At 44.0% G+C, this 27384-nt stretch overlaps 1 protein-coding gene across 1 annotated transcript in view; it reads right to left on the minus strand.

Moving 5' to 3' along the window:
* Positions 1 to 1881: 1881 nt before the first annotated feature.
* Positions 1882 to 27384, minus strand: part of slc1a7a (solute carrier family 1 member 7a) — a 29057-nt gene continuing 3554 nt past the window's right edge. The window contains exons 2-11 of the mRNA XM_053882991.1: positions 22248 to 22327; positions 12768 to 12983; positions 9094 to 9136; positions 8541 to 8772; positions 8373 to 8472; positions 8069 to 8302; positions 6284 to 6478; positions 4314 to 4448; positions 4139 to 4238; positions 1882 to 2624 (exon numbers count right to left, since the gene is read on the minus strand). Coding sequence (XP_053738966.1) covers positions 2358 to 2624; positions 4139 to 4238; positions 4314 to 4448; positions 6284 to 6478; positions 8069 to 8302; positions 8373 to 8472; positions 8541 to 8772; positions 9094 to 9136; positions 12768 to 12983; positions 22248 to 22327 — 1602 coding nt within the window. The 3' untranslated portion in view covers positions 1882 to 2357. The remainder of the gene's footprint in view (positions 2625 to 4138; positions 4239 to 4313; positions 4449 to 6283; positions 6479 to 8068; positions 8303 to 8372; positions 8473 to 8540; positions 8773 to 9093; positions 9137 to 12767; positions 12984 to 22247; positions 22328 to 27384) is intronic.

Here is a 27384-nt window from a genome sequence, read left to right on the forward strand (position 1 = left end):
AGATTTGCTCGGTGATTGTTGTAGATAAACAAAGTTACTCCTTGATGCTGTTGTCGAACAGTAGTGATGGGTAGACAAGGTTTCATGAAACAGTGTCCTGCTTCTCAGAGGCCACCAGATGTCACTGTCTGCTGTAAAATGTTTGGACTTGAACAGCTAATTCAATGAAACCTCACAGCATTTTTGAAACCAAGAGCTCCATCTAGTGGCCTCTGAAAATCATGACACTGTTTCATGATGCCTAACTTCCATCAACTTCTTTTTCTGTATGAATTGTATTTCTGCAGTTCCCGGTTCTAAGATACAAATCACATTCAAACCTTTATGTGACCTGATCATCGCAGCATGTGTTAATAGTGTATGTTTATTTACATTCGGTGAAACAGTTACTCTGATGTTGCTTTTCATTTCTTTTACCTGTGATCACCATGTGTGGTCAAATCGTTGTTGTCTGAGATGTGGTCGTAATTCATTCTTAAAAAAAAAAACCATCTTAACTTTAAGCTAGTTGGAGACAAATGGGATCCTGGCAGAACCTGCACGCACTTACCCCACGTCTCCATCAACAAAACTCATGGTGAGATTTGTCCATAGTAGTTCACAGTGCTGTCATTCATGTGACCTCCTGCTGTATGTTTCTTGCTCGCTCCACACTTCCAGACTCGGCGCGGCAGCAAGATGGGTGAGTTTAGCGGCTAGCATTTCTTCTTTTCACAGCATGATTTCAGCACCACATGCTCCGGTCTGGACTGTTAAAAAGAACACGTATTTCTGAGCATCCTTAAAAGATCAGCAGCAGGCAGCTGTTCTTTTCTGGCTGACGTGTTTTTTCTTGTTGATTTAATGCTTATGTAGTGGGAGGATTTGTGTTGTTGTTTTACCTGGCGACCTGTTGAAGGACCACTTGAACTGCTTTTTTAGTAGTATTGACACCATTTTGATAGGAATGAATTGTGAGATGAATCTGTGTTGTTCGAGCAGGTTCAGTATCAAACATCAGAGAGATTGATGTTGCTCTTGGATAATTCATAAAGCACTGAAGCAGCTGGATGAGTTTTTGAAAAACTTTGCTTGAGATACGTGCAGAAAGGTTTTAAGAATTGATGTTGCGTTTGATCTAACTCATTTGACCAATGTGTGATGCAGCATCTTTGATCGTACAATCACTGACCAGTATTTACGTTATAACAGTTAAATAACTGGTCAAGTCTCGAGTCCAAGTCAAATATCAAGTATATCTATCTATACCCTACACTTCTCCAAGCAAATATTAATTTTCATTATTTCTTTTAGTCAACTGACTACTTTTTTTTTTCTTCATCTAAAAACGACGAACATTTCTGGAAGAGAATATACATTTGTGTGCGCGTCTGCAAGTGTTCATAGACTTTCGATGATGAATGTTTCCCTCAATAGTCCTTGGTTTGAAGTGGTCTGCTGCCGTGATTGCTTCCTATGCAGTTCCATCTGCAGCTGTGACTGAATTTGTATGGTCTGAGGTGTTTAGAAAGATACTGTGTGAGCAGCCTTACATGATGAATTCAAAATTCTTTTGAGATTTCTTTTTTGTTTTTACTCCACAGCCACTCAGATGTTCCCTTGCGCCCAGCTTTTCTGATCATCTGCAATAGCAGCCGTACTATTTCCCTTCTATTTGTGCTCCACAGTTGCTGTGGCGATGGTGAGGTCAATGACTCGGAACCTAGTTGCTTTCAAGGTTATTCCTGCGCCGAGCTTTTGCCCTCAATCACCACAGCCACCGATAGAATTACGTGTGGTTGCAAATGAAGAGAAATATGGTTCTGTGCTGGGAACAAAATGTCTGTTCTGGTTCAGAACCGTTTGGTTCTGAGCCGCGGCCTCGTGTGAGCTTTGTGCGATTGAAGCCAAATATCATCACGTTTCTCCTCATCTTTATTGTGCATTTTACAGTATCATAAAAGTCCGCCTCCAAATATCCACACGTTAGAAAAATTGCCCCTTGAGTGGCAAATATTTATTTTAAAAATGATTTGTGATCATCTTAGTCATGGGCAAGGTTTCCATTCAAAGTGATAGTAGTAGGTTTCCTCCATTTCTGCGGTCCGTAGATCAAAAGGATTGCGATAAGCTAGCATGTCCGTATGTGCGCCTCAAAGACTTGCAGATGGAAACCAGCGATAAGGGGCGCCTCATATCCGGTTTAGTGTCGGTCAGAGTTGGACCCCTGGCGCTGGTAGAGATATGTACACACAATAACATACACAATCAAATGTGGGTCATAATTTAAAAAGGTCTTTTTCCCTCTCCGCTCTGAGCGCTCTGTCTCAGAGGAGCGATTGTCAATCGCCGTGTCTGTGTCCACGGTGATGGGGGTTTCAAACGTTAGTCTCCAGGCCGTTCATGTCGACGGAACAGTGGTCCTTGTCCCTGTGATCTCGCTTGTGGTGAGACGAGTGACCGTGCTTTTTCTTTTCGATGGGTCGAATCCCCTCCTCCAGCTGGATCAGACGGGCCACGTCGGGGGACAGATGGTCGTGTTTGATGAACTGCGGCGGCGGCGGGTAACAGCCGTTTTTCTGGTTCTGGTAAGTCATCATCTGCTGGATGCTGATCATGGGCTTTGTCTCGCAGATGAGAGGAACCTGGAGGTGATATTGCCATGGTTTTATCGATCCATCGATGAGAAGCATGTCACATGAAGAGAACTAACAGCTGAAGATGTGAGTATTTATATTCATGAAGTAGGATGAGTGACGGGGGTCTGGTTCTGTCAGAAACGCGACCTTGACCCCTCCCTCCTTTAAAGCTCTTAAAGCTTCAAGGAGAGCCTCGGATTTCCACCACAAGGGATGCAGAATGTTGGGAAGGGGGGGAGCCAATGGATAGATGGTGGCGCTGGCCACTCACACAAAGTGAGTTTCACCATAGAGACCATTGGTTGTCCTCTTTCAACACAGAGGCTTTCTCTGCTGACTGTACAGGAAAGCAAAAGGAGAACTCTGCTCCGCTCTTACCCAGTTGAAGTTGGGAGGGGGGAAGAGTGGCAATGGTCTGGAGGTAACAATAGAGTTCCCGGGTCAGATACCTGTTTAGGTCGCTAGAAGCTATGGAGTCAGTGGGTTTAACGCCTGATTCCAACTCCATTGTTTGTGTATCGTGTTCCACAATGATTCAGTGCAAGTGCTCTCCTGCCTTGCATCTTCTGCGTGGAAGTCAAAAATGTTTTGCACTATGTTGTGGTATGTCGTCATTCCTGCCTGGCACCCTGCCCCACTTTGCGGTGCACTGCACTCTTCAGTTTGTCACTTGGACACACAAGGTTTGTGTCATAGTCACTATGGCCTTTAAAAGGGAACGATAAACCAGTAACAGCCTAGTTGACCCACGTTTCGCACGTTTGATCGCATTACATTTGTGGCACAGATGTCTAGAAAAAAAAGTCTATAGAAGTAACATCCGACTTACGACCGGGATCGATTCCGTCCAACCGGTTGTAAGTCAGATTGGACGTAAGTGGAATGCCATTCCAAATAGCCAACGCGAGGGTTATAGGTGCTACTGTAGTGGTAGATGGCTGTGTGAGAGTGAGATGCTGGGATACTGTGCTGCCGTAACTGTCGTACGTGTTGCCGGGCTGCTATGTGCTGCGGTGCCAGATATTGAATAAAAAAAAAAAAAAAAAGCATCTGCTGGCCGTGGTCATAAGTACAGGTGGAGGTAAGTCCAGCAGGTCATAAGTCGGATGTTACTTATAGTGTCGAGAGAACAAGCCAGACGCCTTGCTTTCTGTGCCATCAGTTATGATGAATGACACTTGGTCTGGAGTACCATTTGAAAAAAAATGCTTCATTTAAAAATAAACCAGACCCACTGCTCTCATTGACTGGCTTCCTGCCTGCACTGCACTCTTGAATGACCAGGTTCCTAAGTGCCATTATGACGATTTTGGGGTGCTTCAGAAATGCTGTGGTGCACTAGAACTGAAGTGGTCACAGTCGACGAAAACGCTCTTGAGCAGAGGAAGTTTTTGAGCTTGTGGCCTCATGAGCTTATTTTGCAGATGATGTCATTCTGTTGTCTGAAGTTCAGTTGTCATACATAGGCCCTGGTCTTACCCCAGAGCAGTTGAGGGAGGTTGAGCGACTGCTAAATTCACCTGTTCACCCTCTTTGACAAAGTCCTTCCGACATATGTGAGCCATGATCCCCGTGGCTAAGGCGTCGCCCATCACGTTGACCATCGTCCTGAATCGATCCCTGCACAGAGGAAGCAAAGTGACTCCAGACCCTCCTTCAGTTTCTGCAGTGGAGGTTGGTCTCTTGACTACTTACAAAGCCCAGTCAACAGCTATGATGAGAGAGATGTCATCGGTGGGCAGACCCACTGAAGTCAACACGATCACCATGGTAACCAGTCCTGCTTGTGGAATTCCAGCTGCACCAATGCTGGCTGCCGTGGCAGTGATGCTGCAGAGATGAAATGAATTTTTGAGTGGGATGCAGAAGATAGTCGTGTAGCAAGTTCCTGTCAATTGAATTACGGCTTTTGTCTTGAACCTTCACCACAGTAGTCCAGTGGATTCTATAATATGAATAGAAATTGTGTGAAGAAATTTGGAAACAAGATTCACACGAAATTTGTCCACCCATCTCGCACAATACTTTTTAGTCCCAAAGCATTCTTGAAACCTAGTGGGCTACATGTACTGAGGTGCAGTCACACCTGACTCCTATTTTGGAGACACTGAGGCACCGATGTTGTTTCAGTAACAAGTGACACGTGTACCACTCTGGGCTTGTCAGGAGTGGAAGGCGAGCAAGCAGGAAAAGAGCAGTGCAGCAGGTGTGCCGGACTTCACCACGACTGACCGAATGTTCTCTCAAAAGAGAACATGCACTTGAGGTTTGAGGACATGGTGTTCGACGTTTGTGTATCACTGTGGAGGTGATTTTGAGCAGAAGGTCATGACTATGTCGACTGTGTTTGTGCACCATGGTGAATGCTAATAGTTGTATCTTGATGTGAGGACAGTGCAGGCAGATCCCACACCACTGTTTTGGGCAGGTTTTATCTTGTGTGTGGATATTTACTTGAATGCATTCTAGCTTTTAGTATTTAATGACCTTCGTGGAAGTCTGAGTCACGGCTGTGCTGAGAGGGCCGCGGTCGGAGTGGGCTCGGTGTGTGGTGCTCCGACCCGGTGGTGGAACAGGACTCAATAAGTGGGGGAAATTATGTTCATTCTGGCGTGACAAGACAGATGAGTAATACAGGTCATATGGGATTTACAGCTGGGGGATTATGAGAAGAGGCAAGCGGCCACGAGGAAAGGTTTGCTCAGTGTTATTACAGCGGGACGTCAAATATGCAGGAGTAAACAAGTGCGTTTGGTGGTGGGAGACCTGTGGCTGGACGAGGTGGGGTTGAGCGGACTGGGGTTGTTTCTGTGCTCCTCATGTGGGGGGCCAGTCGAGGGGTGGGGGGTCCAGACTGGTTTATCAGATCAGGCTAAGAAGCTCATATCAGGCTAAATCTGTGTGACATTTACATTTTTGTACATCTGGTTAATCCCTGAAGGTTTTTCAATGTTAATTCGACGTGCGTGACGTTAAATTTACAAGTAAGGAAGTAGAATTACATTCAGAAATTAGATTATATTCTAAATTTAAACAGCAAACACAACAAAAAAAAAGTTAATTTGTAGATGTAGTTCCTTTTTGAGCAGAAAAAACGGTAGCTGTTAAGCGCCGATGCTAGTCGCTAAATGCTAAAACTCTGCTTTGAAAAAGTGAACAAGTCTTGTTGTTTTGTTTATGTTCAAACATCTGCTTTTAATGTACAATTGGTCCTTTACTTGCGACATTTCAACTTGATTTACAATGATTTATCAAGAATATGGGCCTTGCGCACAACACTACTCTCTGAACTCAGCACAGGAATATGTTACGCTATGATGCTATATACTAGTTACACATTCATGAGTCATACATTTGTGTTTATGGCCCAAACTGGTGGTAAATATTGACTGAGCTTTCAGGAGTAACTTTGTTTTTGTGTGATATAGTTGTGATCGCGGGAGGTCGGGTGTGTATTTAGCAGGGTGCAGTGTTATTGAGCCTCATGTCACTATGGTACCTGGTGCAGGGTAAGGGGCATCAGTGCAATAAAAGACAACCACTCGATAGCATTTACTGTAAAAAGGCGGGATAGAAGGGAGGAAGACAGTTTTGTCATTTGATCATTGTTTTTAGTTTGGGAGAGACGTCTCCTACATCGCAGGACTCACGTCGCATGACCTTACCTTATCGTGATGATCTGTCCAAAATCAAGTTCATAGTTATTGACTTGGGCAATAAAGATGGCCGCCACTGCCTCGTAGAGCGCCGTGCCGTCCATGTTGATGGTGGCGCCGACTGGAAGCACAAAGCGAATGATGCGTCTGTCGATGTGATTGTTTTCCAGGAGGCACTTGAAGGTGATAGGCAGCGTGGCAGAACTGTGGGGGCAGAAAGGAAATTCAAGAGTTTCAATCTGCAAAAAATAGAGCAATAATTGAAAACCAAAAATTCAACATCATACAATATGATACATATATGTCCTGGGCACCACAGTATGAGACTCATTCAAACACAGAATGGAAGTGCTATGTCTGTAAATAAGAAGAATAGAAGAATTTTGTTGTTGTTGTCGGACAAAAGCCTTATGTTCAGCATACCGGGTGGCCTTGACCACTGCTGAGGACTGAATAGCGCTATGTTCAATTTTGCGATGATGCTGTGGTGTCTATACGCTGTCGCACAGCCAATGAAAGATTTTGTTGCTGAGCATCACGTTGTTAGTAAACATGGTTGAGAGGGTTCTTTGGTGTATTGGCAGCTAGCGGAGGAAACCCAGGCACAAACAACAACCCCCCAACACAGGGTTACCGTACAGCGCTTACCCTCCACCGCTGTTCTACACAATATAATTCTCAGAATGTTTCCACATTGCACGCTCAATAGCCTCCAACAACAATTACTGACACACAAACTGGTAAAAGCACCACAATCCACGTGTCAAGTCAACGTAAACAAGGTTCTTGCATCCAGTGTGGTGATATGTTGACAGTGTCCTGGCGAGTAGTGCTGCTGCTGAGATGCAACTCAATTAATAGAATAAATCGAGTGAAGTTTGTCGAGACTATTTGCGTCTTAATCTGTTGGTGTGTGCTTGTTTTGTTGGTATTCAGTCGCCCCTCATGCTCCTGGCTAATACTTTATACCAGTTGACACTTAAATCTTGTCTTTTATCGGAATTAAAATCCAAAAAGACAAGATAAAAAAAGAAATAATAGAAGTTCACGAGTGTACAACACATTGTCCTGTGCTGCGGCGTCTCCTGATGCTCAAAAAGAATAGTTGGGGTTGGAATGATGGTGAGGCGATTGTAAGCTCTTGTCCTTACTTGTGGTGTGACTTGGTGTGGCACTGTCAGTCAAGCTCATGGTCACATGAGGTACTATATATACACCAAGTGTGAAATTGTGTTCCAAGAGCAAAATCTTGGAGCGATGCCCCATCGCCGAGGCCTTACCCTAACCTTGTTTTTCTGGCCCATTTCCCTGGCGTCTTCAAGTACTTTTTGCAGTCATCCATATGATATATTTTAGGAGTTTTGCAAAGTTATAAATTGTTGATATGTTAATGCAAATGACACTATTCTGTTAAAAATCTGGAGTTCTTTTTTGTGTGTAATTGCCCAAAACAAACAATTGGTTGAAGTTCTTCCTCTATATATAGCACTAAAATGAGTTTCACCTGAAATCCCTTAGATATGTGGCAAGGCGTTCTGTTATATGCTGAAGATTTGGATCACACGTACACGTTTTCTGCGTGGAAATTATGGAATTAAGCTGGAATTAATCTGTGTGCAGTAAAGGTGGCTGGTAATGTGGTTCAAATCTATTGGGTTAGGTTTGGTTTGGAAAGATACGCTTTTAAACCCCAAAGGAGCGTCACTAGTAGCACTAGTAGTAGTAGTGTAGAACTAGTTCTGTACGGGCAACACATCCCTGTCAATGGTATTTGATATTATTTAGCACAAATACCTTGAAGAGGTGGCCAAAGATATAAGAAGAGCCTGTAGGATTCCTCGTATGTAGACGATGGGGCTCTTCTTGGTGATGAAGAAGTACATGGCTGGGAGGATGAAAAGGCCATGGAGAATGAGGCCCATGACCACCGTGATCGCGTAGAATCCCAGCTTTTTCCCCATAGCTGACGGGTCGTCCATCTCCAGGATTTTACCGGCAACAAGGAACACAATGCCGAAGGGGAAATACCTGGAAGAGCATGGCAGTACAGTTACCACAACAGCACTTGGCATTGGCAGAGGCTTGTGGAGGTTCTTACCAGATAACAATCGCGACTATTTTTAAAACCGCCTCGTTCAAGCTCTGACAGAAGTTGACAAGCGCGCTTCCGTTTGGCCCCATCCTCCCCAGCATTATTCCTGGTCGAACAGTCGACAGTTTTGCACTGCAGTGTAACAGGACGTCTGCGTAGGCGTGACGTTCTCACCCATGGTGGCGGAGAAAATGACGATCCCGAGAACGTTCATGCCCTCGCTGGTCCCGGGGGACGTTTTCATGATGACGTCCGGAGGCGGCGTCAGGTCCAGGGAGAAGTTCTGGATGTCAGTGCTGTTGTCGTCCTGGATGCCGTAGATGTAGACCCGCCGCGTGGTCGTCTCGTCCATGAGCTGGGCCACTGTCGGTTTGGGGATAAGCTCTGGCACTCGCTGGGTTCGATACTGGGAAAACAAAATGAAGCGAGTGTGTCAGCGCGCAGCATAATATGCTACTGAAACAGCAGCGTCTTCTTTTACAAATAAAGACTAGTTTATACACACTGATGTCTGTTTGGACTGGTCATCGGTAGCAACGTAGAAATGTCTTGCGTTGTTGATCACATTCTTATGTTCTATTTTCAGCTCCTACACAATTTCATTTCACCCAGCTCATGTTTGAGTTCCTTTGCTGTTGAATGAAAGTGGCTGATCTCTAAACCTGTAGTGCTTTGTACACATGAGCTCCAGTCGCCATAACCCTAGAGCAAGTATGAAGTGGCTCACCTGTTGAAATGTAGCTTGGACCAGGTTTGCTGGGAACATGTTGCTGGAAGAGATAAACACCAGATTTAGTGTGCGACCTTCAAAAAGAAAAACGAAGTGAACACGAAGACAAGTGCCCATCATTAACATCGTATTCAAGGAGAAACCTCGCTGCGACTGAATCGGTCCGACACGAGTCTTCTCAGGGCCAAACAAGTGCGTTTGCTCTGAAAAGTCTAACTGCGGCACGAAACTAGCGAGTCTGCTGCTGGAAATCAATAATTGCTATCAAGTGTGTGAATCAATAGATCATTTTGCTGGTCTTGGCTCAGGAAAGAAAAAAATAAATCACAAGAAGTATTGACACGGTTTCACACAGGATGACGCAGCTCAGGATCAGGATATTAAAGTGGCTTATCCTCACTTGTGTGATGGCTCAAAACATCTAAAGGAGCGGTCAGCCGTCACTCGCCAGCAACATTTCGATTACAGCGCGAGGGAACGTTTTATTCCAGGTGTTCTGAGCCATGGAGAGAAGCTGTGTTTGGCTTAGTCTCTGGTTGACCCTGTCTTGTGTGTCATTGACTTCTTTTATGTGTCAGTCACTCAACAGTAGCTGCCTCAACCTCTGCTACTTGTATGATACAAATATCGTGTTCACGCTGTGCTGGTTGGAAAGTGAGAGGTTCCTTGAAAGTTTAGTGGAGTGGAGGGAAGTGGATGAGTGATGGGAGCGGTGAAGGACAAGTCATGGATTTTGAAACCAGCCGCTGCGATGTTAAGCTAAGATTAGCCGCCACTAAATGAAGAGGAGGATTGGTATCACATTCTCCTGAGACACTTATTCTGATGGAGAGCCAGTCATTGTGCTCTGAGCTGCGACTTGAATTTTTGTTTGAGCGGGATTCCTCTCTTTCTCTTCATGGTCTCATGGTCTCAGGTTTTTGTTCTTCATGGTGATGACAGCTCATGGGTCTGACCCGGGGCCTCCTCTTTGTTCAGACCGGTCAGTAACTTCACAACAAACATGTTCAAATGTTTTTGATACCTGTTCATAATGGGGAAAAACTAAAGGGTTAATGAATAATACACATTTTGTGCATTTAGTCGAGTGGACTTAACCCTTTATGATGATTTGTATATTATTTATTTTTGCATTTAGGGTGTCTGCCCTTCACTACAAGTGATGGGTAGATGAGGTTTCATGAAACAGTGTCCAGATTCTCAGAGGCCACCAGATGGTGCTGTAAAATGTTTGGACTTGAACAACAATTTCAATGGATCCCCACATCATTTCCAACGTTCAAAAGCGCCATATAGCGGCCTCTGAGAATTATGACACTGTTTCACGGCACCTCATCTACCCATCACAACCAGAAGATGTTTGCATTTACAACAAATATTGAACAGAAAAACATATTTTTACCTTGTTAATTCTTTTTTAACAGCAGCCCACCATTTGTGTTTCTTATCCCTCACAATAAATGGGAAAATATTTTCAATAAATTATGCTCAATTGTTTTGCTTACTGAAACGATAAACACATTTATAGATTTTTTATGAGATGTTTTTATAAAAATGTGTAAAATAATTTTCACAGTGGAGGAGTAGACATGGGGTGGGTCTCCTTTCTTCCATGAGCTGGCCACTGATTCTATTCTGAGCATCTCCCAGATGATCGCGCTCTCAGCCACTTGTCTCTTGACAGACACGTACGTAAGAAGCATATGAAAAATGAGCCTTAAAAACAATACCATCTCCATCTACAACCATTCACCTTGTAGGATTCTTCTCGCGTTAATCCAGAGAAGGTTTTTTTATTCTCCACCAAGACAAAATCTACCCGCATTAGCTGCAAATCCTCACAAACACGACCAACAATCACGGCGAGAACAACACTCCTCAGGAGCTTTAAAAGCATATTGCATCTTGAGCATTAACAGATTAACTCCGCAGACATATGGCAACAATGTACAGGCTTGCTACACAAACTCCAGCGCTCACTGGCTCTGTGGAGACGGCCGATGAAGCACTCTGGCCGTGCGGACCGGTGCAAGGAATTGTGCATTTGCTCTTAGCCATGAATGATATGACACGGTTATCACGTAGCTGCAGACAGAGTGGCCCATTTGTGCCTGCACTGATACACTACGGCTGCACGGTAGATGAAGGCTTTAGAGAAGCTTTGTGCTTTAAATCCGAAGCACAGCTGTGATCTTTGAAACACACACACACACACACACACAGGCTGCTTCCTTTTCTGCACTTTACTTTTGACTGCTTCTCTAAAAATATAGCTTCAAATTCCATTTATTTTTGTGAACCATTCAGAGGTATCTCGGGCAAGAGCTACTGACCCACTGTGGGTGTCATGGCTCTCAATGCGGGATTGACCTGGACTCACCTACAACATACACTCCATCCTTCAGCAGCGCTAATTAGCTTAGCACAATAACCCACATGAGCGCGCGGGATTTCACTCCTCACTCTGCGCTGCGCTGGTCTGACCTCCGGCAGAACGGCTCCAGAAGTAAAAATGATCTCCTCGCAACAAAACTATTTTCTATCCATATCTCAGCCAACAATTTCTAGGACCATGAGGCAGCATTTAAAAGAGTCCAGCGCCCACAAAACCTGAAATACAACGGCAAATATCGACTTTCACAGAAAGAAAATTTAAATAATTTTCAGGGGATTAATTAATTAGATGACATTTAAAAATGCCAGTTAGGCTCTGTTCTATTTGGTTTTGATATTAAAAAGAATACGCTAGCATGACGGTGCACGAATCCTTGGACTAATCCTAATCCTAATTGAAGGATTATCACAAATAAAAACGCAAGTTTTTCTGCTCTATTGAGAAGGCACTCATTATCTTTTAGCGTTTGGAGGTGGATTTCTTTTTCTGGTGGTTCACAAGCAAGTCAGCCTCCTCTTTTCATTCTCCCTAGTCATGTCTTCCTTCACCATATCCCTGAACCTCACTGTCTTCCTGTTAGTTTAGAGTGTTTGTGCCACTGTGGGGAAAGCCGACGTGTCGCCGTAGCAACAGTTAGAAGACATTAAACAGCGTTACCATATTGCATATATAAAGAAATTATTTCAATAGATAACAAATACATAACTCACAGAGAATGAGTCCCATCCTTTTCTCTTTATTCCTGGTATATGCTTCGCTCAATATGCGCCGCCTCCCCTCTCCATACGACTTGCCTCTTATAAATGCATTTCTGCTCTTGTCCTCTGTAGTCTCCTCCAATGAAGGTCTCAGTATCTTCATCTCTACCACTCTGGATGACCCAACAATCTTATCATTATCAATTATGATCCACGCAGGGGGTGCCCCCCAAACACCCAAATCCATAAATAAATCATGAATATCTATGTCCCTGAGGTATTAAAAAAAGGTCCGTCAGTTTAGCAGCTTCATGATGAATCATATGGTTCTGCAGGCTTGTTTGCATGTAACCTTGTTACTGCAGATTATTTTAGTATGAAGTATGAAGCGTTGAGTATGAAGCATTTCCGATGAACAACCCTTCTTTGACCGTTCATTCCAGATGGATGAATGGAATTGTAAGTTTGTTTCATTCATATCACGAGTTTTCATTTATTCTCAAGAGGCTTCCAGGGTTAGTTCCCTGGTGTACACACTTCACACTGAAGATTCAGCTCGATATCTTCCCTCGACTCACCGGATGAGATCCAGGAGCGCATCGGCCGAGCTGGTCATCGGCTTTTTGCTGTCCTCCGAGTCCTCCTTCTGAGCCGCGCCGCCTGGGTGGATGATGTAGACCATGATGATGCCCACCACCACTGCAACAAAGGTGGTCCAGAGGTAGTAGGAGATGGTCATGATGCCCAGCCGGCTGGAGCATTTGGCATCGAGGGCTGCTAGACCGGACATCAAACTGGAAGAGAGACAGGAGACTGATGAGAACATGGGAGGATCTAGTTTGGGTTTTGTTCCTGAGGGCTTCTATTGACACTTGGTCGCTTTGACTCTTCTCACACGGCCTTGGTTCTGTCAAGTATCGGAGAGGTGGACATATGTAGCTAGTGATGGGGTATCATGAAACAGTGTCGTGGGGTTGATCAAACTGTGTCCTAATTTTCAGAGGCCCCTAGATGGCGATCTTGGTTTAGAAATGATGTGAGGTTCCATTGAATTAGGAGTCCAAACAGCGCCATCTGGTGGCCTCCGAGAATAAGGACACTGTTTCATGAAATCTCATCGGCCCATAAGTACATGAAGGCAAGAGAAAGATTTTCAGAGGAGTTTTCTGAAGTTCTTCCTCAAACAATGGGCATGTAGTTCACCTCAGAGGCTCTCATGGATGAGCTTGCTTGGATATTGACAGGGACTGATCGCTGAACAGAGAGTGGTTTTTCGGTAGCAGATGATTTTGGATGGTCTGATCCACACAGAGGCACATTTTCTCACATGAACATTTCTTTTTTGACCACATGACCACTCTTTACAGAAGTTGAATGACAAAGGCGGCTGAGCTGTCCCTCCACTAAACAGCTTTTCTTCAGTGAAGGCTCCATTGTTCATTTGCTTTCAGCAGAAAACTAGGAACTCTTGAAAATCCTCTGGTGGATTGTGACATTCAATTTCCATGTTCAGACACTTCAGCCGACGGTGTCGGCACATCTGAAGCACAGGCTGAGAGATAGCGGTCGGCTCTGTAAACTGATCTGAAGGGTCTTGCTGTCCAGTCTGGCTCAGCCTGGACACTCACTGCATGGTCAACAGTTATCCTCACGTCCTTCTCTCAGGGCTGAGACTCAGTGGGCTTCTACTAAACGCTTCACTGAACAACAGCAGTTCTCAGCTTTATGTGAACTCAAGCTCAATAACTGCTGAATATGAAGTAACAGTTCTGATGATGGTGAAATCCCAGCTGCTCAGTATTGACTCACTATTGTTGAGTTCAGTTTCTTTCACTCATGAGGAAGATTTTAGGATTCCACACTGGTGTCATGGATTTTTTTTATTCATTATTTATTATTTTTTTATTCTCAGACAGCCCAAATTTTTTTCACTGCACCCCCTTATAGCGCTTTAGAATGACTTTGCAACCCATTCAATCTTCTGTCACAATAACAATGTGATCAAGAGCAGAAGTGAAAGGAAGTTTAAAACAAGACCTTGCTGTAGCTTCTGAGTGACACTTGGGAAGCAGCGGCCAATGAGCACTCTTAGTCTCCCCTGGTTTCATGCTATGAGATGAGATGTAGCTGGCTATTTTCAGACACGTCTCATCTCATCCTCTCCGTTTTCTGTGCTCACGCACCCGAAAGCATTGCACCAACCCCTGTATATCAAGCGACTTTTGAGCTTTTGGCACATGCGGTCGCAGGACAATCCCATGGTTCACAAGGTTGCCGGTGCAAATCTTTTAGGTTTTCATTTTCAATTTACCTTCACCTTCACCTTCTTCTGCCGCTTACCCGGGGTCGGGTCGCGGAGCACATCGGAGCAAGGAAGCCCAAACTTCCCGATCCGCACAAACCTCCTCCAGCTCCTCCCGGGGGATCCCGAGGTGTTCCCAGGCCAGACTGGAGACATCATCTCTCCAGCGAGTCCTGGGTCTTCCCCGGGGTCTCCTCCCGGTAGGACATGTCCGGAACACCTCCCCAGGGAGGCGTCCAGGGGGCATCCGGATCAGATGCCCGAGCCACCTCAACTGGTTCCTCTCGATGTGGAGGTGCAGCGGCTCCACCGCGAGCTCCTCCCGGATGACCGAACTCCTCACCCTGTCTCTAAGGGTGCGCCCAGCCACCCTGCGGAGGAAACTCATCTCAGCCGCTTGTATCCGCGATCTCATCCTTTCGGTCATGACCCAAAGCTCGTGACCATAGGTGAGGGTGGGAACGTAGATCCATCGAGAGCTTTGTCTTGTGACTCAGCTCTCTCTTCACCACGACGGTCCGATACAGCGACCGCATCACTGCTGCCACTGCACCAACCTGTCTATCAATCTTACGCTCCCCTTTTCCCTCACTCGAGAACAAGACCCCGAGATACTTAAACTCCACCACTTGGGGCAAGAACTCTCCACCGACCCGGAGAGAGCAAACCACCTAATTTTCAACTTAAATAAATGCATTTTACCGTGAGCCCATTACAAATATTAAAGTTCTAAATAAACAAAGCCATTCATGGTGTTTTCAACAACCAATCGGGAATCCAAATCGACCTCATGAGTCATGAGTAAACACTGACAAGAACACAACACCAAGAGTCATGTAGAGTTCAAACTCTTCCCAGTGATACACACCCTTGTGGAATGGGAATAAACTAGGAGTGAATCAAGTGTTGCGGCTGAAAGGGTGTCAAAGGTTCAGGGCAGTTGACAGCAAAGCGAGTAGCAGAGCGAAGTGTCTGAACCATCTCGACACTAAAGCGGACTGCTGACATGTCTACTGCAATATTACAGAAATAGAATACAGCATTAGAGCTGCCTCCTTGTGTGTATTGGCGCCGGATACAGAGGTCACATGGCCGTTATGCCACACCCACTCACACTTTTAACAGCTTTATATGAACAGACTTGAACATGAATGAAACATGTTTCTACGTGTAAAGACAGGAAACCCATAAGATGTGCACTGTACGTATATCATGGCGCCTTTGAACCGTGGTACCACAATATTCTGAGGCCACCGGTGTCTGCAACTAATATAGTGGTAATGTTATTTAGTTATGGTTAGATCAGTTACATAAGACGTGGCGTCTTTTTTAAAAAAGTGCCCTTTTGTTGGGTCATTCAACAAGTTTAGAATCCAATCTCATGCACAGCTCCAGCGGATGTACATGACCCAACTGGACTGGTCAAGGATTGGATGACCTGCAGCTTCAGATTCACATCATGAGTAATCGGTGAGTCAATCTATCTCCAATCTTCGGTCACAGTGCTGTGCTTGGCTTGGCCAGATGTCGTCTGATGGCTGGCTGATTTATTTTCCTTTATTATTTATGGGAAAATAAGCAACAGAACAAAGGTCACATCTGTTGTTCTCTGCACACACAGGTCATGGGTAGTCGAGTGAAGCCCGTTGTCATGGTGACTCAGCTGTATGGATCTTGCATCGCACTCATGCCGTAGATTATAGAACTAATTTGAAATATCAAAAACAACTTCAAACTTCACGCCTGGTATCCAAACTTCATGAGGGAAGGTCTTCAGTTGGCCCTCAGGTGGCAACAACACTTGCCTTGAAACAAGCGTAAACAGTGGGAGTGAGCACCAGTCGACAGCGTGAATATCTGTGTTTACTTCCTTCTCCTGAATTCTGGCTGTCGCTCAAAGAAACATCTATGACTCACAATATAGGGATTTGCATTGTGTGTGCATGTGTGTGGTTGTTTGTTTCTTTCTGAAATCAATGACAAATAACCTTGCCGCGTCGAACCTCCAGTACTATCTCAATCTTGCACGTGTCGGAAGCACACCGGTGGTTTTGAAGCAAAGCTCTCATGCACAATGAACACAAATTATTTACCGGTGCTCGGTCCTGGTGAGCCTGGGTTGCAGGCGGGTGGAGCTTATCACAGCTACCTGTTGTGAGAGGCAGGCATTGCCCTCACACATTCATAACATTAGGCTTTGACTACTTCAAAAATAATAACAGATATCAGGTGTTAGGATTTAGACTTTATGTTCCCATTCTATTGGTCAGTTTGCTGTCTTTTGGAACCTAATATGACCACGTGGTGCGAGACAATGAGTCAAGCTCATGCTACTAGTTATACCAAGTAACTACAAGTAACATACGACCTGCTCGACTTGCATCCACCTGTACTTACAACCACGGCCAGCAGATGCTTGTTTTTTATTTTATTCAATGTCTGGCACCGCAGCAAGACGTACGAGTTACGGCAGCATCTCACTCTCACACAGAGATCTACCACTACAGTAGCACCTGTAACCCTCGCGTCGGCTATTTTGAATGGCATTTCACTCACGACCGGTTGGTCAGAATCGATCCCGGTCGAAAGTCGGATGTTACTTGTACAAAATTGGCGTAACATTGGGAGCTTTCGATCATCAACCCTCCTCTCATCTTCACCCCAACCATCCGTTTTGAAGTGAAATGCTGCGGGAAGTTAAACATCTAACTCAATTGAATAGCCTTGTGCGTCAACATCGGATGAAAAAATCCATTTGAGAACCGTCGATATGTCACGCTTTAGGAGTGAGAATTTGCTTGGGTCCAGAGTCCAACTTCTGCCGACGGAACCGACCATGTAAATGCCTCATTGGAACTGTCGCCAGCACCTCGGCGTTGTCACTGTGAAAGCGTGTCCTTAAGAGTCGCCTATTAACCTTTGCATGTGTGTGGGCTGTGGGAGTAAATCGGAGTAGCGAAATAAGGCGAACAATTCGAGCTAGTTAGCAAGGTGAACTCCTGGATGAGCTGTGTCAAGGTGGGATTACAGTGGATCAACAGCCTCGATTGAGAAGTCCCACTCGATCTGCCACTAGATGTTTGGACCATATGGGGCTTACAGCCCTTCCTGCAGCACCTTCACTCAAGCAAGAGCATTACAGTAATCCTCCCGCAGATGAAAAGAAAAGAGTAGGACGAGGTTCCTTGGAGAGCGTTATCTGTGACGTCGATGCACAACCACCCAGCGCTTAACCAAGCAGCTGGTGTGATTTGCCAATCTGAACATGCAAACTCCCTTCACACCTATTCAGTTTTGCTTCGGCGTAGTCTTCCACCCTGCAGTAGATGGGCAACACGTCACACAGAAACATGAAATTCAACTTTTGCAGGACATAAAAGTAACTTCAATGTACAACAATACATCTGTCACACCGTATTACATTGTTATAACATTGTAACGCCTCAGGCATGTGTCATTGCCATAGTGTTAATAGCATGAAGGTGTGAAATGTTTGACATGTGATTATAAGTATGAAGGTGACACTGAAGGAAGCGTTGAGAAACAATTCATCAAGAGATCTTTCAAGAGGGCACTGCAGCCCTATTAATACTGTCATTCGGGAAAGTGGAATGTGGAAATTCAGTTCACGCCTTCTGAAGGTTGGAATGGTGCCGTTGCACTCATAGCAATGTGTCATTGTTTAAAAGATTTATTTCTTTGAATCAACACAACAGCGTACTTCATTGTCATAGTGACACAAAACGTAGGGGGCGTCACATAAGCAGCAAGGCTGAACTCCGTTACCAAGGCACCTTTAGAAATGCAGGCGAAGGATGCCAGTAATGCAAGGCACTTCCTCCAGTAAAAACGCTGCAGAACACCATCATCTGCGAGTCGTTTTTTACATACACAGGCAGAGTGGGATGGAGGGCGTCTTATTTATGAGTATTTTGCATTGACTTTTAGTCATGACCGTGGGTCAAGTACGGTTAGATGGCATAGAATGCGCAGCACGGCTTCTGTGAGTGTCCTCTTGAGCAAGTATTTGACCAGTATCGGCGCGCGTTCTTAAGCTCTTGTTGTTCGAGTGTCTTTGCTGCTGGTTACTACATGCACTTGGGTTCTATGCACACACTGCCGGTGACAGGTCAGTCAGCACTAGATGCTGCTGTGGTACATAAAAATAGTAACAGAAACCATTGTCTCCGATTCGTGCAGAAAGCAGTAAAAGTAGTTACATTAAAAAAAGCAGAGCGGTTCGAAAGAAGGGGAATTAACAAGAGAATGGAGAAAAATGATTTGACAATTTCGAAAGCATTATAGATTTATTTTTAAAATTCGTATTCAACGACTTGAATGACCAATTCAGCAAATGTGCCGATTCTTCTGAGCTCCTAGTCAGCCAATTCATCCGCCGTCTTTTGTTTGTCTCACTGAAGACATGAGAGAAGTAAGAACGACCGGTTCGCTTCTCAAGTTACCGTCGCTTCAGCACCTGCGGAAGTCATTGAGGAAAGATTCTTAAAACCCCACGGGAGACCAGGATGATTCTGGGACTGTCCACTATCATGTGATCCACAACCCATTACAGCAGGGCCGCATTAGAAACTGTTGTGAGGGGCCATCATCAAAAGAGAGACAGCGATGACTACAAAACATGACGGAAAATATCCAAAATATATGCTTCAGTAACAAGGACAAAATTGACCTTTAAAGATTGAATATAAGTAAGGATATTAAGAAGTGTAAATGTGCCATGACACCTGTTGAAATATTTCAATTTATATGCATCTAATATGAATATAAATCAATATAACTATGGACCAGACGTTCCAGATAAAAAGGCAATTGATTTCAAAATATATTTTCAATATTCCTGTATTTTGAGGAACAAGAAAACACACAAAAATGGCTTCAAACTGGAACATGCCATATTTACTGCGGAGGTGTTGGTGGTGACTAAAAGAGAGAACAAAAAAAAAAGCAGAAAAATGACAACATATCAGTTATAGTTTTAGCATGAGGTCAAAAGGGCCACGAAAATACAGGCGTCGGGCCACATATGGCCCCGGGCCACAACTTATCAAGTTCTCTGTTAGCTTGAAGTCAAAAATTGAGTTTTCTATTTTTTAAATCCTTTTGTTTTGCACTAACTTTTGCAGGTTTTTTTTATTTTATTCAACCTACGTGAACCTCTTGTTTTATAACAGACAAACACAATGTTGTCCGTCTTAAACTGAAGCTTACCGTTCTTTTTCATTCCTTTGATGGAGACAGAAAATTGATGTGCAGTCGCCTTTGTGTGATTTTAATATTCAACCACTTTGTTGTATAACGGAGGCAGCAAACAAACAGAACACTTGTTGTGTTTATGAAAATTGTTCTCAACTTTGACTCATTATTCTGATAATTAGCCACCGCTGATATGTGCTCTGGTTTGTTCCAGTATTGATGAGTATTTCACGGCAGCTGGGAAGTGTCGATCAACTGTTGCAGGTTTCTGCTCTTCTCCTGACTGACGTTCCATCTAGCTGCCGCTGAAGTTGGCGCGCTGCCCAACAGTGCTGTCCAGATTAGCTGTAACTACGTCTCTCGTCCTCTCGTGGCTTGAATATGAAGCGACTTCGCCGATGAGCGAGTGGCTGAACACATGCTCCTGACCTTTAAGGTGGGAGAGAATTTGGTGACATATAGGGATGGAGCGAGGCAGACAGAGAGATGGAGGAGGGATTAACTTCTCATCCAGACTTTGCTGGTGCATAGATTGTAAGTAGCTTATGGCACAAAGCGCCTGCATGTAACCAGAGAGTTTGCATGATTTGTTTTGGGAAACTGTACGTGCGTGAGCGTTGACCTCAGCCAGGCCGCGAGAGCTTTGTGCTAAAAATAACCTGACACATTAATGGTCGCTCAAAGTGTCGGTCGGAGCATCGGAGGAGGAACTTCAGTTACCTTTGTCTGCAGTGAACTAAACACTAAGTTGATGATCAAAGGTAGTCTTGATATCGTGATTCAAGGAGAGATCAAAGGCACGTTCGTGTGTCATGGTTAGCGACAGTCGCTGCTCATTTGTGTCAAAGGGATTGTCGGCGGTTTTGTGGTGAAATAACGCAAAGATGACAAAGTCTTTCTATGGAAACTTTTGTGACAGTCGTAAGAATGCGCATGCATTTGAGCAACAGAGTACGGTTCTTCAACAAGCTACATGAGAAGGTTGCAAGGAAAATATTGTCAATTTCATCCTGCAAAATCTTGAAAAACAAACCAATGGAGTGTGAGTGGACTGAGTAGATCAGGGTACAGCTGGAGACCTGTAGTCCACGGCTATGACACCAGTTCTGACCGTCGCCCTGACACCCTAACACATACTTGCTGAAAACTTTCCACATAACTTTTCGCATACACGACTATGTGGACGGTTCAAGTTCTATTTATTTTTTTCAGATCTGGCTAACCCGACAAAATGAGGCGCCGACCTGGCTGCGATTTTAGTCAAGTTTCTATTGAGATGATTGTTTATACAGGAAATAAGATGCAAAATGCTACTCCGGCGAAATGTCAAAATATTGTTGTTCAAAGACTTTGACTTGCGCTTGGAGCGTCATCGTATCCACGATCAACACGATTTACATGACTAAGTTTTGCGTTTCACTTTGACCCAAACTAAAGGTGTGGCATGTGTTTCACCTATTATTCATTGTTGATGGCTGTGAAGTCTGCTGAATTCAGTGGAGGGAAGAGTCGGCATGAGACGCTCCAGTATGCAGCGTCGCTCACATCCACAGACCGGGGTGTTACGTTATTGGTGGCATGAGCCACGTAAAAAGTATATATAAGTCAAATAAACGGTGCACACATTTCTGTCTACGCCACTTGATATTTCGAGGAGGATGACAGTAAAATGTATGAATTTTAAAAATACATGCACAAGAGACATACGCCGGACACACAGACATGTGCTTTAGCCGCTATACTGCTGCTAAGTCACGTGACCAGCTGTTCAGGTGAGCCTTACAGCCTTACATGTTTGTAGGATGTCACGCTTTTCAGCAACACAATAAAACAATCTGGCTCTTATTAAATGTAAATGGATCTATGGGACAAAGAACTTTTAACATTCTGCTGTTCAAACAGCAAGTTTTCTTCTTTGTTCACTGTAAACTCTACTCCACCAGCTGTATGAATCAGCTCATCTGAAGTTGACTATGAATGATATTTCAAATGCTAAAACCATGTTCACATATTTAAATTAGATTTCCAGAAAACCTTTTATTCCTTACATGATGTTTGCTAAACAAGCTTGTAGCTCCGAGATGTGGAGACAAAAAGCACAGCAATACTGCATGTAAGCACAGGTGTCTCATCTCAGCTCCCACTGGCCACAGTAACCGAGTCATAAGACATGGCTTGCAGATGAAGCTCGCATCATGTGGAGGAAAGGGAAGGCTTTAGTGCTGGGAATAAGCAGGCAGCAGTTATATCAGGTGCATGGATTTATGAGGCCAACTAATGTTGAAATCAAGTCTGTAACATGAGAAAGCTCTAACATTACTACTCTCATGGTCAAGATCTTTAGCTGATGGCCAAAGAAGTCAAGGTTCGGAATGGAAAACGTCCATCTCTGAGGAAGCCCCAGGGTTGGAGCTGCAGTACACAGAGAGGGGAGGCTGGGGTTCTTTGCATAATCTGCTGCCCCAGCGACTCCAAGTTGGAAGAGGGGTATGTTCCTAAATGTTCCCAGCTGTTTTGGAATGGTGAGGAAAGATCTTCCTACCTGGACACCACGAGTGGCAAGATGAGCATTTTCAACATCCTCATGAGCAGCTCTCCGGGGAACTGGAAATACTTCACCTCCTGCAGGTAAACAAAAAAAACCAACAAGCTCAGTCAGGAGACATCACAGCTTCAGTTAGCTCAGCAGAGACCCCCCAAGAATCGAACCCAGAAGATGAGCAGATAGAACCTTGTGGACATCAGATGGTTAATGTCTGGAGTCCTGTTGTGATGGATTCAGCACTGAGCAGAATAGTTTATTATTCTGCATTACTGACGCGTGAAATTGCAGTTCGGATGAAGTTACAGATGCAAGAGCCGCTATCCCTCACGAGTTAAAAAAAAATTATTATTCAAATAAAATGTGAAATGCAATTTAGATTTTAACTTTATATTCAGTGTATTTATTGTCGATATAGATCAGTAAATATGTCTGTATGGGGAATAATAACAAAATAGAGTAATCTCATGTAAAAAAAATAAAATAAAATATAGTTTTAAAGAAAGTGCTTTTTTTGGTGCAGATTTTATTTTCAACATAAATCATATCAAAGAAATAAAAATGAATGGAAGTGAAATGATAGCTGGGCAGAGCGTGAAAAAAATGTAATCTAATCTATGAATAAATTATAAATACCGCAATTACACAACACTTTAATCATTCATTCACTATTCGACTGTTTAAATATTACGCCCAGAGCTGGGACTTTATGGTGTTCATTTTGAATATTTAAATTATGAAAAAAAACAAGCAGAGCAAATGAGAGTGATATTAAGTTAAATAAGAAAGGAAACTCTGGATTGAAAGGCAGAACTGTTGCTGTGTGCACTGCATGCACTACTGCAGCAGCAGGAGTCTTTCTACATGCTCGGCGTGGCGCACTGCCCAGGGCTGAGCCAGACGTCCCAGCTGTCAAAACAAACAATAGCCGCTTAAAAATGCATGCAAAGCGAGTCCATTTCTGAACTGCTGCACAGTGGAATTGAATGAAGGAATCACAAAGGGATCCAGCTTGGCGAATGGGAATGTTTCCTCGACACGTGTCTTGGAAGCGGCTCATCTTTAGTCTCCTCATGAAGGCAGACACTAACTGTATCCCTGCGGTGGTTTCATCTGCTCGGTTGTGTGTGATTCATTTGACAACTTCTGACCAGTGAGGGCTCGGTGTTTCTCATTTCTCTGGACGTCTAGAGAGGACTGGACCTCAGTCTGCCTTCACTACCAGCCACTGCAACTGGTTCAGGATGGACAGATCCAAAGCTTCCCTCTCTCTCGCAGCACTCCCACTTCACAGCTGACCTTTGCCGATGTTAACTCTCATCTAAAAATGTCTGCTGGCCTTTGATAAAGTCATGCATCATCCTCGCTTTGCTTTTGATTCATTCACACCAGACAAAGTCCACTTTTCTCCTAACAGTTCCTTTCTGAACGCACTTCAACGGACAGAGAACACAGATGAAAAGTAATGCAGAGTTGTTGGTAGAGCTTCAAGGTTGGTGATGAAGAGAGTGAAGCTTGGGCGGAGGCAAGCGCTAAAATTATCCCTAAGATTCTTGATGTTGCATTATTTCAATACCAACAATCTAAAGATTTCCCTATTATTTCTACTACTTCTAAAAAGGAGGGCAAGCCGAAAATGCCCACTTTTTAATGTGTTGTGTTTATATATATAGACATTTGACTGGTGGGGCAATAAATAAAAATACAATGAAATAATAATTTAAAATTTTTTCGTAAGAGTGAATAAAAAGGGCTTCAGCAAAAAGGTCACTTTTCTCATGGGGGGTGTTTCGATGCGTGTGCCTCAGGGTTACGGCAAGGATGGATGATCCTATAGCGGGAATGAAAACGGAGCAGATTTATTTGCTTCCTCACAAAACCCTGCTGTGTTAGCGGGACAACATGTCATCTTACATTATCATCTTGCTGATCTCATTCCTGTAGCAAATATATTGCTACCGTTCACACTCCAAACGTGCTTTATTCCACCCAGCTCTGCTCAAAACGCAGGCCCTCACGCACCGGACCCTTGGGCTCTCCTCTCACACCCGTCGAAAAGTCGATCATCACCTGCTCCGGGCTAACCTCATTAGCCGCGGGATTAAGGTTACGCTCACATTCATCCATGCGGCGGTGACTCAGTTCTGTTTGACTCCTCCTGATCAATTGACACATGGCTGCAGAATCCATCGATGCTGCTTTTAAATTAGGTCCGATTCAGAGCAAAGGTCAGAACGGAGTCATAGCCTGTTGAAGTTGGTGTACAGTACAGTACTCAAAAAAAATTTTGAGCTGCAATAGTGGTTAAGTTCAACGCAACTACTTGCTGTTCTGTATCCTGTAGAGCGTGATGTTGGTTTATTTGTGTTCACGTCTTGGATCTATGAGTCCAACAAGCTCAGTCCCATGACAGTCAGTCGTGTGAAAACCCCCTTCCGATTGTGTCCAGAATACTTCAATTCATATTTCCCTGGGGGCAGTACATACAGAGCTGTTACTTGAGATCATTGAAGAAGGAACCCATTCTCTGCCAGTTCGATTGAGTTGGTTTGAATGATTTGAATTGAAGGTCTCAGTGTTCCAGACACTTCTTTTCATGTCTCTCACCTGGGCTGTTTAACACCGAAAGCCAGAGGGGTCCTGAACCAAATCCACCAAATCTATATACTGTATATACACACATTGCATCAATTTGACAATAGCACAATATATGACAATGGTGGCTATAAGTTTTTTTCATTTATTTTATGGTAACATTTTTGGAATAACAGTATGTGATTCAGAATACTCAGAAAATACTGACTATTTCTAGTGTGTGTATATATATATATATATATATATATATATATATATATATATATAAATACTCAGAAAATAATGACTATTTCTAGTATATATTACACTAGAAATCAGTCAGTATTTTCTGAGTATTTTGAATCACATACTGTTACTTCAGAAATGTTAACATAAAATAAATGAATAAAAAAATCTAGCATTTTTCTCTGCCAGTTGTTGTCAGAAATGTTGTTCAACAAACTGTGGGCGCACAGAAAGTGTGCTTTGTGTTTGAAGTTTCATGACCCCTTGTGTGCCACATATTTTGCAACGGCTCTTGGCAAATCACCTTTAGAACATGTATTTTGTGTGTCGCGCCCCTGAGCCAGGCAGGTGAAGGTCACTGTGTGTGTGTGGGCTGACTCCTCTTCCGAAGCCTGACGCGCTGAATGAGGAGCGCAGAGGCAAATGAAAATGTACATGAAATGCAGCCTGTTGAAGATGGTACCGGCGCCGCTGGGGGATTACGCTCATTTAATAACCAATCATTTAGTTGATGAATTTGTTTGCGTGAGCGCGGAATCATCGGCTGTAAAACAAAACAAAGTTGAACAGGAATGATTTTGATTTAAGTACCGCACATCTGTGCCGTGAGATGAACAGTAAAAGCTTTTCAGAGAGCAGAGCGTTTTGGGTCAAATAGCTGTGTGTGTGTGTGTGTGTTTGCGAGCGCGGCATTAAGAGTATTCAGATAAATGTGTTTGTGTGTGCATGTGTGGGTCCTTGTGTTGCCTCCACGCAGGGAGGGCAAACACAGCTGGCACAGAGCTTTGACATCTGCAAACATCAGAATGGCTCAGTTTGACATTTGGAAAAGGCAGACAATTACGACCGGGGAAGAGGGTTAAATTAACTCCGTGTGACGCAACATTTCCAGATGACAGCGAAAACACGGAGTCAGTTTGTTGTATTTGCAAGCTCAGTGGTACCTCGGTTTTTGAACGTCCCGGAATTCGAACAAAAATTTCAATATTTTTTTTGCTTCGGATTTCGAAGCGAAAATCCAGAACTCGAACGCCCCTGAAGAAAAAAGCCGGAAAAAACGTGCGCGGACCGATCAGCTGACCCACGACGCGCTTTGTTATTGTGTATAACGCAGCCTCTGTATGCAGACGTGTCCCGTTAGCTACATTTACTGACTGTTTTTTCTTCATATTGAGGTGTAAAACCTTTCCTGTCTCCGCACTGAACCGTGGTAGAGTGTCACAGGGGAGGTGCTCGCTCTCCACACCTCCGAGGCTGGAGCGCTCACTCCAGGGTTTGATGTCCTGTTGTGGGCTGGAGCTGGGACAGGGATGAGGCGAGTCTGGGACAGAGCGTGACTTGGTTTATGACTTTGTCACAGCCAAACTGCACAGAAGCGCACATTCAGAGCTGGACACGCACCGGGCACCTCTTCACTTCTGGAGAGACGTCACTCACTCGGCAACCCCTCCCACATGCAGCGGCCACACACATAGAGGAACAGCGCACCTGCAGCAGACACTCTACATTCACTCCTACAAAATCCCATTCATTGTAATGGGAAAAATCGATTCAGATTTCGAACAAGTCGCTTCTCGAACGGCCGTCTGTAACGAATTGTGGTCGAGAACCGAGGTACCACTGTATGAGATCAGAAAATCAGCCCCGGTAAGAGGTCAAGTTAAAGCCAAAAATGATAAAAGTGCCGAGGCTGTTGTGTCAAATGTGAGTCAAATTGGTTGTGTAAAGGTTTTTTGTAAACCCATCAGAGAGTCCTGTGTTGACAGATGATGGCCACTTCGGTATAGGACCGTGATCCTGAAGCACTGAAGGTGGTGGAATCGATCAGGTTTTCACGGTGCTTCAGACTGATTCGACAGCACTTCAGACAAACCATGTTTTACGTTGCAGCACATATTGGCCGTGGGTTTTAACAGAGCTGGCAGGAGCAAATAGCAAGCTAGTTTCAGGTTATTTTTTCATACATGAAAATAACTTAAACATTCACAAGCTGTTGAAATGAAACAACATTGGAGCCCCATCCTTTCTATATAATAAAAACAGTCTGTCTTGTCTATTTGTTTTTATTTTTTTTATGCCAGCAGTGCATGATGAAAGTTTTTAAGAACAAGCTTTGTTAGCATTGTAGATTTTTCACTAGTACTAGCTTCAGGTAGCTTAGCATTAGCTAGCCCACGTTCTTCTGGCCTCCCAGTGGAAGGAGCCGCCTCTTTTTGCTTCAACACATTATGTCCTCACAGTTTAAGAGTCATTTCATTTGTTGAAGGTACGTATTTGGTTTGCTACTAAAGAAGCACTTTTGTCATGTATAACGCTA

The sequence above is a fragment of the Synchiropus splendidus genome, chromosome 13 (assembly GCF_027744825.2).
Source record: "Synchiropus splendidus isolate RoL2022-P1 chromosome 13, RoL_Sspl_1.0, whole genome shotgun sequence".
In the NCBI taxonomy this organism is placed as follows: domain Eukaryota; kingdom Metazoa; phylum Chordata; class Actinopteri; order Syngnathiformes; family Callionymidae; genus Synchiropus; species Synchiropus splendidus.